Source organism: Fusarium tjaetaba (assembly GCF_013396195.1).
Source record: "Fusarium tjaetaba strain NRRL 66243 chromosome Unknown NRRL66243_c0000434, whole genome shotgun sequence".
Taxonomy (NCBI): domain Eukaryota; kingdom Fungi; phylum Ascomycota; class Sordariomycetes; order Hypocreales; family Nectriaceae; genus Fusarium; species Fusarium tjaetaba.
In genome coordinates, this window is record NW_023501630.1 from 13,231 (window position 1) to 30,551 (window position 17,321).

The 17,321-nt window shown below is 49.1% G+C and overlaps 8 protein-coding genes across 8 annotated transcripts; 5 read left to right on the forward strand and 3 right to left on the reverse strand.

The window, feature by feature from the left end:
• Positions 1-510: 510 nt before the first annotated feature.
• Positions 511-1,059, forward strand: FTJAE_13537 (mediator complex; the record flags this gene model as incomplete). The annotated part of the gene is made up of 1 exon (XM_037346691.1): positions 511-1,059. The coding sequence occupies one exon, from the start codon at positions 511-513 to the stop codon at positions 1,057-1,059; it is 549 nt and encodes a 182-aa protein (XP_037199435.1).
• A 376-nt stretch (positions 1,060-1,435) lies between these two features.
• FTJAE_13538 (vacuolar sorting-associated vps5) lies at positions 1,436-3,219 on the forward strand (the record flags this gene model as incomplete). The annotated part of the gene is made up of 3 exons (XM_037346692.1): positions 1,436-1,972; positions 2,027-3,010; positions 3,061-3,219. 3 exons carry the CDS (start codon positions 1,436-1,438, stop codon positions 3,217-3,219), a joined length of 1,680 nt encoding a protein of 559 aa, XP_037199436.1.
• Positions 3,220-3,552: 333 nt separating this feature from the next.
• FTJAE_13539 (ribosomal 36 precursor mitochondrial) lies at positions 3,553-4,032 on the reverse strand (the record flags this gene model as incomplete). The annotated part of the gene is made up of 1 exon (XM_037346693.1): positions 3,553-4,032. One exon carries the CDS (start codon positions 4,030-4,032, stop codon positions 3,553-3,555), a length of 480 nt encoding a protein of 159 aa, XP_037199437.1.
• Positions 4,033-4,734: 702 nt separating this feature from the next.
• FTJAE_13540 (molecular chaperone) lies at positions 4,735-5,345 on the forward strand (the record flags this gene model as incomplete). The annotated part of the gene is made up of 2 exons (XM_037346695.1): positions 4,735-5,240; positions 5,300-5,345. 2 exons carry the CDS (start codon positions 4,735-4,737, stop codon positions 5,343-5,345), a joined length of 552 nt encoding a protein of 183 aa, XP_037199438.1.
• Positions 5,346-6,997: 1,652 nt separating this feature from the next.
• FTJAE_13541 (molecular chaperone) lies at positions 6,998-9,157 on the forward strand (the record flags this gene model as incomplete). The annotated part of the gene is made up of 2 exons (XM_037346696.1): positions 6,998-7,255; positions 7,313-9,157. The coding sequence occupies 2 exons, from the start codon at positions 6,998-7,000 to the stop codon at positions 9,155-9,157; spliced, it is 2,103 nt and encodes a 700-aa protein (XP_037199439.1).
• Positions 9,158-9,869: 712 nt separating this feature from the next.
• Positions 9,870-11,790, reverse strand: FTJAE_13542 (sterol O-acyltransferase; the record flags this gene model as incomplete). Its single annotated transcript, XM_037346697.1, has 3 exons — positions 9,870-9,896; positions 9,948-11,550; positions 11,597-11,790. 3 exons carry the CDS (start codon positions 11,788-11,790, stop codon positions 9,870-9,872), a joined length of 1,824 nt encoding a protein of 607 aa, XP_037199440.1.
• Positions 11,791-13,225: 1,435 nt separating this feature from the next.
• On the forward strand, positions 13,226-14,713 carry FTJAE_13543 (uncharacterized protein; the record flags this gene model as incomplete). The annotated part of the gene is made up of 1 exon (XM_037346698.1): positions 13,226-14,713. The coding sequence occupies one exon, from the start codon at positions 13,226-13,228 to the stop codon at positions 14,711-14,713; it is 1,488 nt and encodes a 495-aa protein (XP_037199441.1).
• Positions 14,714-15,146: 433 nt separating this feature from the next.
• On the reverse strand, positions 15,147-16,053 carry FTJAE_13544 (uncharacterized protein; the record flags this gene model as incomplete). The annotated part of the gene is made up of 3 exons (XM_037346699.1): positions 15,147-15,523; positions 15,590-15,958; positions 16,008-16,053. 3 exons carry the CDS (start codon positions 16,051-16,053, stop codon positions 15,147-15,149), a joined length of 792 nt encoding a protein of 263 aa, XP_037199442.1.
• Positions 16,054-17,321: the final 1,268 nt, after the last annotated feature.

Consider the following 17,321-nt stretch of genomic DNA (forward strand, 5'->3'; position numbering starts at 1 on the left):
CATGATATTGAACTCAATGAGACAATAAGAGCGTGACACGCACAAGAATATCCAAAGTTGAATACTCAGGATTTTCTTGTTGTTCTTTTTGATTCTCAAGAGCCTTTGCCCTGACGTTTATCCTAATAAAACCGTGCTGCTGCTGTAACAATTGATTGAGCACCCACGCACGGGCCGCCACCGCGATCTGCCAATGACAGCGGGTACGTATCTCTCGCCCGTTCTTTCATTCATTGAGATTCGTTTCGTTGCACTTCAACTCACTTCAGCTTCACCATCACAGGGAACTCTGTTACATTTCATTCATCTGCCTGCATCAGAATAAGGCGATTTCGACAATTGAAAGCCTGATGATCCTTTCTCGGTATTTGTTTGCCTTGAAATATCACAAAACTTTGTTCTAGCTGAGCCCTGTGTTCAACCGAGAGTTTGAGCATAAATCCAAGGACCCTTCATCGTCAACTTCATCACATACATACACGAAAAGCTCTCAGAGTTTGTGTCGCAGTCATGACTTCCCCAAATGATGTGGAGATGGCTGGTGCCGAATCATCACGCAACGAGCCATTCACTATTGAAGAGAACATCCGCCAGCTCAATGCCATCGACCAGCAAATCATCCAGCTCATGAAACACACTGCCACAGCACTCAACGCACTCACAATACCAAAATCCACAGAAACCGACCAGAACATGGATCCATCATCCGAACCTACAAAGCCATCACTAGATACTGGTACACAAAAAGAAGCCTTCGCTTCTGCGACAGATCAGTTCTTCCAGGCACTCCACACCGTCGATGTCAAGATCAAACGCCAGGTCATGGCACTCGAAGAAGCCAACATTATCAGTCTTGTTCCACCTCCTCGTCTGAATAAGACGGGTCCCATTACCCCAAAACCAACGCCCAACGGAGTGGGAGCTGTGGGCAACATCGGAGCGGGCTGGTTGAACAGTCGAGGGACAAGAGTTGAGAGGGATATGGAGGCAGAGCTCTGGGGAAAGGCCAAGGAAATACTGAAGGAGAAGGAAGCAAAGCTGGAGTCGGGATCACGATAGATGATAAGTGCAATGCTGCTTTGATGGAAGGTTTAGGAAGGGGACCATCATCTCCCGGTCATCCCAATAAAACTACAAAGGAAACAACCCTTGTAGATCTTTGCTGCACAAATCCATTGATGATGGATCTTCATATTGCAAGTCAAGCCTCATGTTATTGCTTAACTACCCTAAACCGACTTAGAAGCTCTTAAAGTGTACCTGCCCTGCCTTACGGGGAAGAGTGGGGCCGTCTCCGCTGACGTCCGCCTGCGTAGGTGGAGGCATGCTCCCCAAGCTTCCAACCTCTACCTCCATCTCAAGCCCGTTCTACATATCAACCTCGACCACTTTGAATCCCAACAGAGGTAGCGTCTCGCGATCGCATTAATTAGAAATGGACGTCGAAGAATCGCCTTGGGCCGACTCATCACAGGCCGCATCGCAACAGGCATCGCAGCCTGAAGCCGCGGCCTCGCAATCATCCAACCCAGCTCCCTCCGCTTCCTCGTCGGCCCCTCGTCCATCAAGAGGACCCCGTCGGCTGGTCGCTCAACCCACACGTCTCGAAGCTGTCGATGATCCTCTCGGTCCTCTCGGCGCCGCCACCGAAGACAATGGCTCTGCCCAGGATGCCCCTCCGGTGCCTCCGCAAAAGGAGCAGATGGTGATTCGTACCACCATGCCGCAGCCCCAGCAGCAGCGACGACCTGCGGATCCTCACCATATCGACGATGACGAGAACGATGGGCCAAAGGCTCCTCGCGCACCTCCTCCCGTTGAGGCTGCCCAGCCCAGTGCCGTCAGGAGCAGCAATCAGCCGAGCGTTAGTGTTGAGCAGGCTGCCAAGCCCACGTTCCAGATTACGGTTGGAGATCCTCACAAAGTTGGCGATCTGACAAGTTCCCACATTGTCTATTCCGTTCGAACCAAGGTATGAAGCGCCGGCGTCCAATTGACTCAATCAAGCACTTACACAGAGAAACAGACCACTTCCAAGGGATATAAACAGCCCGAGTTTGAAGTCAAGCGCCGATATCGCGATTTTCTCTGGCTTTACACGACTCTCCATGGCAACAACCCTGGAATTGTGGTCCCACCTCCTCCTGAGAAGCAGGCTGTCGGTCGCTTCGACAGCAATTTTGTTGAGAGCCGACGAGCTGCTCTTGAGAAGATGCTTAACAAGACCGCGATACACCCCACACTCCAGCACGATCCCGATCTGAAGCTTTTCTTGGAAAGCGAAACTTTCAATGTGGACGTTAAGCATAAAGAGAGGCGGGAACCCATTCCTACCGAGAGCAAGGGTGTGCTTGGGTCTCTGGGTATCAATGTTGGAGGCGGAAATAAGTTTGTAGAACAGGACGACTGGTTTCATGATCGCAAGGTCTATCTCGATGCTCTTGAGAATCAGCTCAAGGGACTTCTCAAAGCTATGGAGACCATGGTTGGCCAACGTAAGATGATGGCCGAGGCAGCTGGTGACTTCTCAGCTTCCCTCCACGCACTCTCCACCGTCGAATTGTCACCCTCACTATCAGGCCCTCTCGATGCTCTTTCCGAGCTCCAGCTTACTATCCGAGATGTGTATGACCGTCAGGCCCAGCAGGATGTTCTGACATTCGGCATTATTCTTGAGGAGTATATTCGCCTCATCGGTTCAGTCAAGCAGGCATTTGGCCAGCGACAGAAGGCGTTCTATTCATGGCATGCTGCGGAATCAGAACTACAGAAGAAGAAGGCCACGCAGGACAAGCTCTTGAGACAAGGAAAGAGTCAACAAGACCGACTTAACCAGATGAGCGCTGAAGTTGGCGAGTCAGAGCGCAAGGTTCACCAGGCCAGGCTTCTTTTCGAGGATATGGGCCGGTTGATGAGGAGCGAGCTTGATCGATTTGAGAAGGAGAAGGTGGAAGACTTCAAGAGTGGTGTTGAGACATTCCTTGAAAGTGCAGTTGAGGCGCAAAAGGAGGTGAGTACAGTGAAAGCAGTGAAGATAAGAAGCGTGCTAACATTTTACAGCTTATTGAGAAGTGGGAGACATTCTTGATGCAGCTTGACGCTGAAGACGACGAGTCAGTGTTTTATAGACCACCAGTATACCAGCAGCAACAGCAGCAAAAGGGAGGCGATACTGCGGTTGATCGCGCTCGGGCGAGGATAGACGAAGACTCGGACTAGATGGACCGAGCGTCGGTTTCTCCAACGCATCTTGGCGGTTCTATCTGGTAGCGATGAGGTCGAGCTCCTGATAGCAGGAGGAATTATAGTTACGCCCACAGAGATGTTCGACTATTGATCAGTTCCGAGAATCGGACACGTGTTTTTTATATCTTACAAGCCTCGGGGGCTTTATAGCTGTTGTACATATCGAACCGCCCCCATCCCCACCTCGTGCTTCCAATTCTCGGATGTCCTCAATAGGTAGTAATTTAGACAAGACTCATTTTCACCCCCAAGTTGACAGGGTTGTGGTTTGTGGTAGCCGTTCCTTCTCTATTAACAACACTTTGTTTACTTTCTCTTCTTAGCCTGCTTCTTAGGTCCTGAATCCCTCATAGCGTTCGCATCTTGTGTTGGCGCATATCCGGTGATAAGGTCCGCATAACCCTCATCAGCTGTCTCGGCAGCACCTTCACCCTCCTCAGCATGAGAGGCATCGTAGGCACGGCCGTAGCGTTCTCGGAAAGCAGCCAATTTACCAGCCTCATCGAGCTCGACGTTCTTGAGTGACTTCTCGGATGGCTGCCACAACAATGTGTTGCGTGTGTCCTTTGTAGCGCGGTAAATGGGTAGTGGTGAAGTCGTTCGCATAGTGTATGCGGAGCCGTCGGATAGAGTAACGAGCTGGGTGAATGTGTATGGTCGGCGTGGTCGAGGAATAAATGTGGCATGACGGACTTGGCCGAGGGAGAGGCGGGTTAGTGAGCATGGTGTTGAGAGTGTTGTTCGTAGAGGCGAGAGAGTCGCCGGTGACACTGAGAACTTGGCCATTGTGAATCGGAAGCGCTGCTATGAGCAAGGCCGGAGAAGATCAATTGACGGCCCTGACAGCGATTGGCGACCTAGACTGGTTGGTGGTGAAGCTTCAGTTAGGCACAACGGCTTGAAGTCGATCGGTAAAATTTAGGATGCGAGGTCCGAGTGCGGGTACATCAAGCAGGGGATCGGGATCTTATCGATAAGAAAATGCAATCGTTCTTCGTCATTTCTAGACCTGCTCGGCCTCCGACCTCGAACGAGTGAAATAAAAAGGCGCCTATTTACTCGAGGCGACTTTACGCTCTGCCTACTGTTTATCCAAGGTTATTAATAGTGCATTCGTTGATAATGCGCTGTGGTGGTCAATGAAGAGCTCCCGAGCGCTGCGCGATGGCGCTGCGACAGTACTTGTCATGACGAGAGGCGGGACCAGAGGATTCAGTTCTTTCCGGAATACTGAATACCTTCAGCGTTCAATAAGGGGAGTTGGTGTTTGTGGAAAATACACAGATTCGGTGTCGGGGTCTCGTTCGCCGCAATCGACGCTGCATCGTGAGTGTTTCTGCCACGGCCTGTTACTCTAGCTAATGCTATACTGTAGATAGAAGAAACCATACAACTGCGACGGCAACTACATGGCATACGTCCCCAGCAAAGCCTCCGACTATCCATCCGACGAAACAAGCCCCTCTGCCCGAACAACTCCGCTCCATTATGCGTCTCCTTCCCCACAGTGTCGTTGTCTGTACATCAAACCAACCCGGCGATGGCCCTCGCGCCATGACGATGTCGTCTTTTACATCATTAACACTCACACCCACACCTCTCGTCACATTCAACATCGCCACGCCGAGCAGAACACTGGACGCTATAAGAGCAAGTGGTGGTTTCAACGTACACGTCCTATCAGGGGATGAGCGGGGCGCAAATGTTGCGAGTCACTTTACAAAAGGCAATTTTGGAGGGAATGCATTCAAGGGGCTGGATTACACCCAAGAAGATGACGAGGCGCCTGTACTAAGAGAGGACGGCGTCATGTTTGCACTTCGGTGTAGGGTACTCCAAGATGCGCCAGAGGGAGGGCTCTTGAGAGTAAGAGATCATGTTATTGTTGTGGGAGAGGTTGTAGAGATGGTGAGGGTTGGAGAAGAGGAGGATGAAGGCTTTGGACTCGTCTATGCGGACAGAAAGTATAGAGAGGTTGGAGTGGTGTTGGAGATGTAAGTGATAGGGGTTGTATCAAAAGCTGGTTAGAGTGTATAGTACCCTGTATAACAAGGCCTGGTGAAGAACATGGGGTTACCGTGGTTCTCGAAGATTCATGATAAATGATAATAAATTAGAGATATTCTGGAATACTTGTAGAACCAAACGATTTCATGCCAGGGGATTGATCGCGTGTACTTTGGTAAATTCTTCTCGTCCTCGGGGAGTAAGAAAACTTCAGACCCTGATATAAGATATTAAGATAAAATTAGTCAAAGGCTTCATACACTTATGCTAAGTTACCTAAGTCTTTTTATCCTTTAGGACCAAGGTTAGGCCTAAGCTTTCTTTCCTTCCCTCGCTCGCTTGTGTTTGAGGTGGATATCAGGGTCACTTGATGCTTCGATTAAGAACAAACCAGAAGAATCACAAACAATATCCAATTTTAGCAATTGAGCTTACAGTTTGCCCAAGATTGATGGATGCTGAGCATATTGCTAATCTCAGACAATCTATCTGCCTTCCGATCAACCTCGGCTTCATGCTTTTGTTATTTGTACAGTGAGACTCAGCCTTGCTTTCAAAATTGCATGTCATTGGTCTACACAAATTACAATACGGCTCAGCACAGACAGCTACACTTTGAACTTCGCCTGGGCTACTGGCAGATAGGCTGGCCTCAATTGAAACAGTTGGCCGTCGTAAGCAATGCCCGCCTAGGCAGCACACGCAAACAGTCTATTTGTATGGCTAGAAGATTCGATTCGATCGAGGGGTCGTTGCTTTCGCTGGGGTAAGAAAGCGGAAGCGGTGGGACTCTGAAATGGAAAGCCTAGGAACTTGAACAGGGGTCTTTTTCAGCCTCGAATGAGGGGTTGTTCAAAGATCCATCCATCCAGACGATAAGGCTCTGGAGCAATTTGTCTACGCTAACACTGAATGTAGATTTGCCATCAAGTTTGAGTTTCTGTATGATTCATGTAGATCAATGAAATCTCTGTTTTTCCAGCACAGTAGCTAATTGTTTGACTCGGATAGCCTGCTGGGTTTGTGGTACCTGAATTCGCAAAAGATAGACATTTGGGGCGATACACGTCGAGCTTGTGAAGGGATACGTGGAAGAGTCTAGCAAACAATGGCTCGAGCCTGATCCATTCAGTTTTTGCCTCCTGGTCCCTTTGTGCTTTTATTGGGGTAAGCAATGTACCTACCCTCGGGGGCAAGAAAAATCGAGACTTTAGAAGAGGTGACAAAATAAACTCAGTAAAGAGTAGCCTAAGCTTAGTCTAAGTTACCTAAAGTTTTTTTCGTCGCTTAGGGTCAGAAGTCTAAGTTTATTGCATCCCTTAGGCTGGTACAGCGGGCTAGATTGTTCCATAGCAGACCGCAAAGGTGCAGACCGGGACGGAATCAGAGGCAAACTGTACCAGTGTCTGCCACCGACACGGTTGCTTTGGTTGCCTTCTGAGGCAAGGCAAGGTAGGTCCCTCAGCGATGGAGCTAGCGGAAGGCGGGGGAGAGGGGAGCTGCCTGTAGGTAGGTACCTTAGGTAGCGGCGCTAGGTGGGGTTTGGCCGTAGAATCTCATGGAACCTTCACAATCACAGAAACAGATGGAAGGAAGGTAGGAAGGAGGGGCCAGCCGCGCCTACATATTTTTCTTGCAGCTCTTTAACCTTCCTTCTTTTCCAAACAACACATCTCTCATCCTTTTTTCTCGCATACCTCTCTTTTTCTCTCAACAGTCACGATTCCCTTTGATACCCGACAAAATGTCTGAGACCTTTGAGTTCCAGGCTGAGATTTCTCAGCTGCTCTCCCTCATCATCAACACCGTCTACTCAAACAAGGAGATCTTCCTTCGAGAGCTCGTTTCCAACGCCTCAGATGCCCTAGACAAGATCCGATACAAGGCCCTTTCGGACCCTAGCCAGCTCGACTCTGGCAAGGACCTCCGAATCGACATCATTCCTGACAAGGCCAACAAGACTCTTACCATCCGGGATACCGGTATTGGTATGACCAAGGCTGTAAGTTATTTTTCACGTCAAACCAGGCATAGATGTCATATACTAACATTACTCTAGGACCTTGTCAACAACCTTGGTACCATCGCCCGATCAGGCACCAAGCAGTTCATGGAGGCACTAACTGCTGGCGCCGATGTTTCCATGATTGGTCAGTTCGGTGTCGGTTTCTACTCAGCCTACCTCGTTGCCGACCAGGTCCGTGTCATCTCCAAGAACAACGATGACGAGCAGTACGTCTGGGAGTCTTCCGCTGGTGGTACTTTCTCCATCACCGAGGACACCGAAGGTGAGCCCCTCGGCCGTGGTACTGCTATCATCCTCCACCTCAAGGACGAGCAGACCGAGTACCTGAACGAGAGCAAGATCAAGGAGGTCATCAAGAAGCACTCCGAGTTCATCTCATACCCCATCTACCTCCACGTCGAGAAGGAGACTGAGAAGGAGGTCCCTGATGACGAGGGTGAGGAGGTCACCGAGGAGGGTGACGACAAGAAGCCCAAGATTGAGGAGGTCGATGACGATGAGGAGGAGAAGAAGCCCAAGACCAAGAAGATCAAGGAGACCAAGATCGAGGAGGAGGAGCTCAACAAGCAGAAGCCCATCTGGACTCGCAACCCCCAGGACATCTCCCAAGAGGAGTATGCTTCCTTCTACAAGTCCCTCTCCAACGACTGGGAGGACCACCTTGCTGTCAAGCACTTCTCCGTCGAGGGTCAGCTCGAGTTCCGCGCTATCCTCTTCGTTCCCAAGCGCGCTCCCTTCGATCTCTTCGAGACCAAGAAGACCAAGAACAACATCAAGCTCTACGTCCGACGTGTTTTCATCACTGACGATGCTACCGACCTCATCCCTGAGTGGCTCGGCTTCGTCAAGGGTGTTGTCGACTCTGAGGATCTTCCCCTCAACCTGTCTCGTGAGACTCTTCAGCAGAACAAGATCATGAAGGTCATCAAGAAGAACATCGTCAAGAAGTCTCTTGAGCTCTTCCAGGAGATCGCTGAGGACAAGGAGCAGTTCGACAAGTTCTACAGCGCCTTCTCCAAGAACCTGAAGCTTGGTATCCACGAGGACTCCCAGAACCGCTCCATCCTCGCCAAGCTCCTCCGATTCAACTCCACCAAGTCTGGTGATGAGCTTACCTCCCTCTCCGACTACGTCACCCGCATGCCTGAGCACCAGAACAACATGTACTACATCACTGGTGAGTCCATCAAGGCTGTCTCCAAGTCTCCCTTCCTGGACGCTCTCCGCGAGAAGGGCTTCGAGGTTCTCTTCCTCGTTGACCCCATTGATGAGTACGCCATGACTCAGCTCAAGGAGTTCGAGGGCAAGAAGCTTGTCGACATCACCAAGGACTTCGAGCTCGAGGAGACTGAAGATGAGAAGAAGGCCCGTGAGGCTGAGGAGAAGGAGTACGAGAGCCTCGCCAAGGCCCTCAAGAACGTTCTCGGCGACAAGGTCGAGAAGGTTGTCGTCTCTCACAAGCTCGGCACCTCTCCTTGCGCTATCCGAACTGGCCAGTTCGGTTGGTCCGCCAACATGGAGCGTATCATGAAGGCTCAGGCTCTCCGTGACACATCCATGTCCAGCTACATGTCTTCCAAGAAGACCTTCGAGATCTCCCCCAAGTCTCCTATCGTCCAGGAGCTCAAGAAGAAGGTTGAGACTGACGGCGAGAACGACCGCACTGTCAAGTCCATCGTCCAGCTTCTCTTCGAGACCTCTCTCCTTGTCTCTGGCTTCACCATTGACGAGCCCGCTGGTTTCGCCGACCGCATCCACAAGCTTGTTCAGCTCGGCCTTAACATCGAGGAGGATGACTCTGCCCCTGCTGAGGCTGAGGCCGCCACCGATGCCCCTGCCGCCGCCACTGGTGACAGCGCCATGGAGGAGGTTGACTAAATGACCACGCATGCTAAATGGGATACCACAAAAAGTCAATGAATGGAGTTGAAGGGTTTCGGTTTTTATGAGCAACAAGGTCTTTTTTCTGTCTTCTGGTTTTTACGCGAGCTTCTCGGATTTGAGCAGCCGCTTATTCTGCCATAATTCCCCAGTCCTTTTGAGAGGAGGACGAGGTGTAACTCTATAGCTCTATGATTACGAGAGAGATGAAGTAGACGCGAAATGGAAATGGTATAGAACATGATGTCTCGTCCTTGAATGATGTGAATTGTGAATTTCATCTAAATGACAAAAAGACTTAGGTAACTTCGTATAAGATTAGGATATCCTTTGCCGCTTAGTCCAGGTTTAGGATGATTTTTGCTGAGTTAGTTGACTTGGTATGAGTTTAGGATATCTTTACTAAGTTTATTTTGACACCCTAAATCAAGGTCCGATGATTCTTTCTCCCCGACATGTTACGATTTGAAGCAATAACTCAATCAAATTTACTACTATGGGGGTATATAATCTATCTTTGTTGGATGTGGAGGCAGTCCATTCCTTCTTGTACCTGGTCCGTTTCCCGTTTCCAATTCTAAAAGCCCATATATGTACAGGATCATAAGACGGAACTGAGATGGGATATGTATCTAGGTTGGTGTTGTACAGATGTCAGATGCGACAAGCGCTCGGTATGACCAGCATACTCTTCTAGAGCTTGGTTTGACTACACGAGAACGTAGAGAGCGCAGATCTGTCAAGTCGTTAGTTACAGTATGACATGATTATGGGGACGGTGGCATACCATGCTGAGACCGAGAACCATCGATGCCCAGAAACAGACATTGTTCAAGGTCTTCTTACCACGGACCCATCGCGTACGTTGAAGCATCACGATGGGTAGTTGAAGCATCTGACACACGAAGCCGTAACCGCGGAGCTTCTTGGTGATACACGCCATGACGATCTCATGGCCAATAGCAGAAATGAGGAACGTCAACGCCGTGGCAGCTCCTCTACCAATGCGAGGTCGAGAGGCACTGTAGACATGTCGTCGAAGGAAGCTATACACGGGGATGTTCCACTCGCGCGAGAACTCCATCCAGTCGGTTGAGTTCCACCAGTCAGAGTAGAAATGTCTATCGGCGAAGCAAGTGATTTCCGCGAATGCACCAAGGACGTATTCGAAGATGACGAGGAAAACGAGGAGGAATGTGAGCATGAAAGGGAAGAGAAGCCACGAGATGGTCTCCGCTAGGATGAGCGACTTCTCCGAAAGCGATGATACTGCGGGAACAGCATCCAGGCGCTCAGAGGCATCGATAAGAACGGGAAGAATGAAATCTTCAGAGATAATGGTTAAGAGAAAGATGCAACCAAAAGTGGCGATGATCTTGGAAATCAGATTAATCCAGTTGATGCGGGGCATTCGAGGGTATTCGATCTCGTAGCAGAGCGTTGGACAGAGGAGATAGTCCATGTAATTGGACCAGGTGAGGTTGTTCGGATACGTGACGTTGCCAATGGGACTCGTAAGCTCACGGGCAAGATCTTCTCGCAACTCATCGACTTCGTCGGCACTGTTGTTGCCGCTTGCGACAGGACTGGGTACTAAAAGGTTGTTGTTGACAGCATCCACCTCCTCGTTGCTCTTGTTTCCATCACTGTTGCTGCGCTTGGCTTGCCGTCGCTTCTTGCTACGGTTACGACGGCGCTTCTTACTACCAGAGCTAGTAGCCTCGCCATTAGCGACACTGTCGGTGGATGGATATTGGTAGGCCGGTCGTCGATCGTGAGGCGAGAAAGGGTTGTCGAGAGCGTACAATCGCTTCTCGGTCTGCGACAAATGTCCGTTGTAGAAAGCGTACGAGTGCATCTTCATTAGTAGTACCATGGTATGCAAGAGAAAGAACACCTGCGACGTCCAGGTCCATTCGAAGTGAAAGGGCACAACAATCCAAAGCGAAAGCCAAGCAACTTGGTAGATGCTCTGAATAGCTATTCCACCCTTATCCCAAGACAGAAAGCTACCGGGCTTTGCACTTCGAGCTGCACGGTTCAATGGCAGACTAACAGCTGTCGTTGCGACCATAAGGAAATCAGCAATGGCAAGATGCCAGAGCTTTACTGTGAAGAGACCCCATATTTGCACTCTCAGAGGAAACCCGGTATCTTTGAGGTTGCGTAGCATTGAGGTGATGCCCATGATGGCAAGGCCGATCCAGAAGAGGTTGAAGAAGCCATGGAAGTCTCGGTAATCGCTTTCGGGGTCGAAATGACTAAGACGCGATGCGAACTCGATCGTGGGAAATATACGGCGGCGTTGCTCTGCACGGGTTTGCTTTCGAACTGTCGAGAGGACTTTAATGGATGGAGGCGCATTCTCCGGGACGGGCGTGGAACGACCACTGTATACAATTAGCTTGAGCGCATGGTTTGGAGGTTCAATCATACCTAGTCAACCCACTGGCAGTTCCTGTGCTCAAGTTATCGGGCATGAGGTGTCCCTCGCTATCTTCTGCTGTTGACATGCGAAGAACCTCTGAGACCTGTGAATGTTTCGGTTTGCGCGGTCGAGGGCGTATAACGTGGTCATGATCACCCGCGTGACCATTCCCATTGGGAAGGGGATCTATGGAAGAGCTCATGTTCGTAAATGTGTATAGTATATATTCGTATGATCGTCGTAGATGTCGTGGTAGATGTTGAGGATTTGTTCGACCTCGCCTTGGAGAGGAAGATAGAGTTTCGGCAGTAGTGTCAACTCGGCGCCCGCGGAAGAAGACGAAACAATTGGAAACGAAAAGCGACAAAAATAGACGGGAACGTGAGACACGACAGCAAATGTGCCCTAAAGCGGTCTTGTCTCGAATGCCGTGGATTCGTTGTCGTCAAGACGATATGATAAGACAAAAGAGGGGAGATAAGAAGAGGAGGGAGAGGATGCGGTTGTAAGCCTGAAATAAGGAGCGGAAGGAAGTGAACGACGTAGTAGAAGCCAAGAGCTCTTGACTTGTTTCTTGTTTTCTTGTGGATGTAAGGCAGATACTCAAATATGGTGCTACTTTACAGTTGGATTCAGTGGTCAGCGGTTCTGGGGGCCGAATTGATGACAGCTCTTTGCCTTTTTCAGGTGAATTGAACCCCTAACTCCAACTACAATAAAATGACGTAACATCCATTCAATGGATGGATCATCGGGTCCTTCGTCATTTCTGCACGCACTCAACCTCAACCCTTACAATCTTCCAGGCTTCACTACAATACGATTATACGTGCGTTATACTCGTATAACAATCATTTCTAGGCAGATTTGTTCAATGCGAATACTCTTATTGTTTAGTTGCTTGTTCGACCAATTGAGTCAATCCCTACTAGGCTGACCTGGCCTGACTAGAGACTGTCCGCGTATCACGTATCGTCATCCACCCTCGTTTTTCGCATTCGCGAGTCGTATCCTTTCTCGTTGTTCGCCAAGAGCTCGGTTCTAGGGTCGACGTTGACTGGTCTGACCTTCGTTTTGGATCATGATCCTTGTACTAGAACTGGCCCCTCGTTCGGATGTTTCTTCATTCATCCATCATATTGCTTTCCCTCTGTTCTAAGATATCAACATGGAGAGGAGACTGGCTCACGACATCACCTTTTAAAAGTTGTCATTCTCCAGAGCGCTCATTGTTCGAAACAAGATCATGCCTATGCTGAGCATAGCCACTATATACTTTTGCGCCTTGTGGAAAGATTTCTCGCCCCCAAGTGATGATGCCCATACCAAGTTAGATGGCAAGCAGATTCCTGAAACGATATTCCAGAGGTTCTCAGATGGCGAATAAGATGCCTCGTCTTACTACTATGTTACATTCGAACAGAGTCAAACTGATCACTTCTCTAGATTACACTTTTGAACCCTATCTCACAAGAAACTCAATAGCACTCCTCACAATACTTTAGCTTTAATACACAAAACTTTACTCTGAAGAGTTTTTCCCTTAAATACTGGATTTACCAGACTGCTCTCTTGTTTCCTCCTCGCTCCTCCAGTACCTTCTCATCATGGCTAACCAAACAACCCAACATCACAAAATGAGACTTCGCAGCTCAGGCTGCCTCGGGTGGTCGTATCTGCCACAAGAGATTCGCCTCAATATTCTAAACACGATTGTCGATCAGAGAAATCCTCGCTGGTCTGCTTTGGCCTCGGTGTCTAAAGAGTGGCAAATCGTTATCGGAACGAGAAACATGGCCAAACTGAGCCTCCGACCCTCGTGTCTGGAAGATTTTGAGCAAGCAGTGGTTCGACAGAGAGATCTCGTGAGGCACATCTATCTCAATGTAGATCTGGCCGAATACGAATGTTCTTCTTGTGAGGATGAGTATGATATCAACATCCCCTGGGAAAATAACCGTCTTATGAATAATGCGGTCTCTAAGCTTTTGATGATTCTCAGCACTTGGAACACGGCACTCCCTTTGACCTTGGAACTCAACGCGTCGTCTGCTAGTGACTCGAAGCACTGGTTCAAGAACTTTCGTTTCAATGACGAGCACGATGCTCCTTATGCCCGAGACCCAGTCATCCCCATGCAAGCAACGCAGAGTGACTGGCACGACCCCAAACACGGTTGGGAGAACGGTGTCCAGACAAAACTTCCACCTTCCACCGCAAATGAGCGGCTGTTCGGGCCTATCGACACGCGGTATGCTCCCAACTTGCGACGAATTCCCGAGGTCAACGCAGTCACCCGTTTCATGATCCGTCGGCAATTCCGTCATTCCTTTGAGCCTTGGGAACTCGAATATATTCTGTCTAGATTCAGCCGCCTGACGGATTTCATTTACGAACCATGGCCTTTTGAATATACAAGTATCTATCTGGATCCATGGCAGAGGGCTTTTATTTCCACAGGCATGCCAGAGACTCTCAAAAGACTGACTATATTTCAGGATTCCAAACAATACCTCACAGAGCGCGCCCTTCAAGATGGAAATTACGTCAGTATTTCTCCGGAAGATATGTCGGAGTTCGATTTCGTCGGCATCACCAAGAGCACCGCTCAGACAAGTCTGACCCTCGATGAACTCTCTGTCTCATTCTATGTCGATGCTATGAACTTCTTCAAGGCATGCGAGGAAGAATGGACATGGGATCACCTGAAATCTCTCTCCCTGACATCAAGTCTTCTCTTTCGGAGTATAAAGGGACAGGACCAGCGCATTGATAGCCTTCTTATCACCGCAGCAAAGTTCTTACTGCGAATGCCGAACCTGACCACCATGGTCCTCTGGAATGGAGGGACAGGGGAGGCTTGTGGATTCATCTATACCAGGACAAAGCACTACGCCCATATCACCTGGCGAGGAACCTGGGACCTTGAAGTGAGTCGACAGGTCCTGGAGGCATGGGAGGATGTTGCTAAGCTCCATTCGGTGGAGCTTAGAGTCAGGCACGAGTGTCTTAAAGAGACCATTAGATCTCATGGAGACGCCATTTTTCATCTGAACTTGCCTTGCCAGGTTATTGAGCCTACGTCGCTCTGGCAAATCCGGATGGAGGACGCGCAGGGACTTTAAAGTTTGTCCCTAGTGCTTGAGAATAGACAGTCGCTCTCTATTTTGATGGTGAGGTTACGTTGGAGAAGATGCCTTTCCTCAAGGTGCAAGAAAACATCTGACACCTTGAATCAAGGTAATAAATATAAAGGTCTACTCAATTTGCTTGAATATTTTTGTCATTGGGATAGGCGTCCAAGATTTCCATCTCCTCTAGCTAGTGTTACGAGATATTTAGAACCTTTGGCTGTATCACAGCATCAAGATGTGGTGTTGCAAATCATCAATTCAACTACTTTCATAAGCCCTTTCTTTCATCCCTCAACTGTTCGTTCTTGTTCCATCACTGTAGCAAAATATCTCTCTTCGTCTTCATGTCAAAAATATCCCTTCCCCTATTTCTGTCCGCTTCGTAAACACAATTCGCGGATCCCATTTTCCTTGCCCTTCGAGCTCACTTCGAGCTCAGAGCCGCCAAAGCTTGATAATGTTTCTGGAACTCAATCATCTTGCTGATCACCTCTTCATTCTTCTGTGAATCCATGAACTTTTGCAGGGATCGCAGCGCCATATCGGCGCACTTTCGACGCTCAATCTCATTCAACGCCTTCTCCCCTTTCCAGACTGACCTCTCGAAAGACGCCATAGGGAGCACATAGCCTGGGGAACTGGCCGGGTCTTCCTCATTTGTCAGAATACCCACTAAGCGGAACATAGAGGGTTGGATTTCTTTGTAGGCCGTAGCCTGCTCGGGCAACGCCTGGACGGGGTTCAAGAGATGCATGGAGTTCCGAGAGCCTAATGCTTCCCAGCGCTTGATAACGTCCCGGTCTTTGGTGAAATTTTCGATGGCCTACATCAAACATCTGTTCATGATAGGGGCGTTAGTTTGAATACGCGGATCGGATAGCCTTTGCTGGAGAACGCCCCATGCGATGTGGGACTGCTGGGGCCGGTCTCTGAGGACGTTCAAGACTTTGCTGATGGTGATGAGCGAATTCCTAGGGTCTCTCATTGCTTGTTTCTGGATCACATCTAGTCTTTCTGGCGCGATCTCATGCATCGCAGGGGGCGTCCCGTGAAAAAATGGGTGCCCGTCAGCCCCCTCGCGGAGTCTGACCCTTCCCAGGAGGCCCAGGTACTTGATCCAGGCCAGGCGACACTCTTTCTCATACAGAAAGAAGGCGCTCTGTGTCGATGCCTGTTCTCGAGGGACAGTAGCTAGTGGTAGAGGTTGTTCTCTTTTTATTACAGGAGGCGGTGTGCCTGCTAATCTATTTATTAGTTTATGTAGAAGAGAAAGTACTTGACTTACCTGTCAGTGGCGAGGCACCAGTCAAGTCAATTGCTTCAGAAGTCATAGCAAGCTTTAATGCGATGGCTTCCAGAAGAGGCTTATGGTTTTGGGGTTGATATTAATTCCTCAGGTGTTGAGATGTGTTGTTGAGATAATTTGAGGTGTAGAGGAAAGAAGAAGGAAGAAGTGGGAATAGCGAATAAACACGGCCTTTTAAAATATCCCTATCCTAAACTCATCCTAAGACCTATCTGCCTAAGGCATATAACACAGTGCTGAGACAACTTGAAAGGTGTCAAGGCAACTCACCAATAACTGCGACTTATTCACTGTCATCCAAGACCAACCCAAATTAAATATCCCACCGGATATAAACTCAGCTATCATCTCTTCAGCACTCTCCGTGATCTCCTTGGATCGCTTATGAGTGGGAGCCTATCGACCAAAGTACTTCACATCTTTGAAGATGCATGCCCAACCAAGGTATCTCATATAAAGTTTTCCATGAGTTTACAGTCTGTCTCGTTCACTTCCAAGGCAGGTCTCTGCTTCTAAATAAAATCTTCTAGTTGGCCTTTAGAGCACAAATCTCTGGCCTCAGGCGTCAGTAACTGTTGCCCGAGTCCTTGTCTAATCTGATGGCAATTTCATGGAAAAGATCGATGAGTTCAGTCTCTCAGTTACGAGTAGATTAAGACGCTGGGGAGCCACTTATAGCTCCTTCGACACATCGGAGTCAGTGCTTCGAGATCTGATCTGCTGACTGAGTCGCTCAGGTTCAGAGTTGTCCTTATATCCATTCAGGCGTTGGTCACGGGGTACCATGAATATATATGTCAAGTTTCGTCTGTTTCACCATCAACTCCTTCTCGAATACTTCAAGTTTATCCTCGATCCTTTTCCTCAAATTGAACCACTGGTATTTCATTCTATCATTAAGAGGTTCAGCAAGGAAATGAAGAACAAGGCCTTGTGCGATGAAAGTGCAGCCGAAGCTGGCTGGATGAGATTTGCGCTGCGAATGAGGACTTGTCCGAGTATCGCTATGCAATGCAATGCAACAACCATCGAGGAGCCCTTCTCGATCGAGACCAATGCAATAGCGACTCTTGAGAAGAAGCCTCTCCTAATTGAAGCCTCAATGGCCGAGTTCCCGGCTGAGGTCACCAGATACAATAGTGACTGTGTTCTGCATCTTCCAGCGATGACGAATCTAGGCGACGTTCTCGGGCCCCTGTATCATAAGCAGCATCGTCCGGTATGGTGTAGTGGCTAACATTTCGCGCTCTCATAACCTGAGAGATCAAGTACCGCGGAGCCCAGGGTTCGATT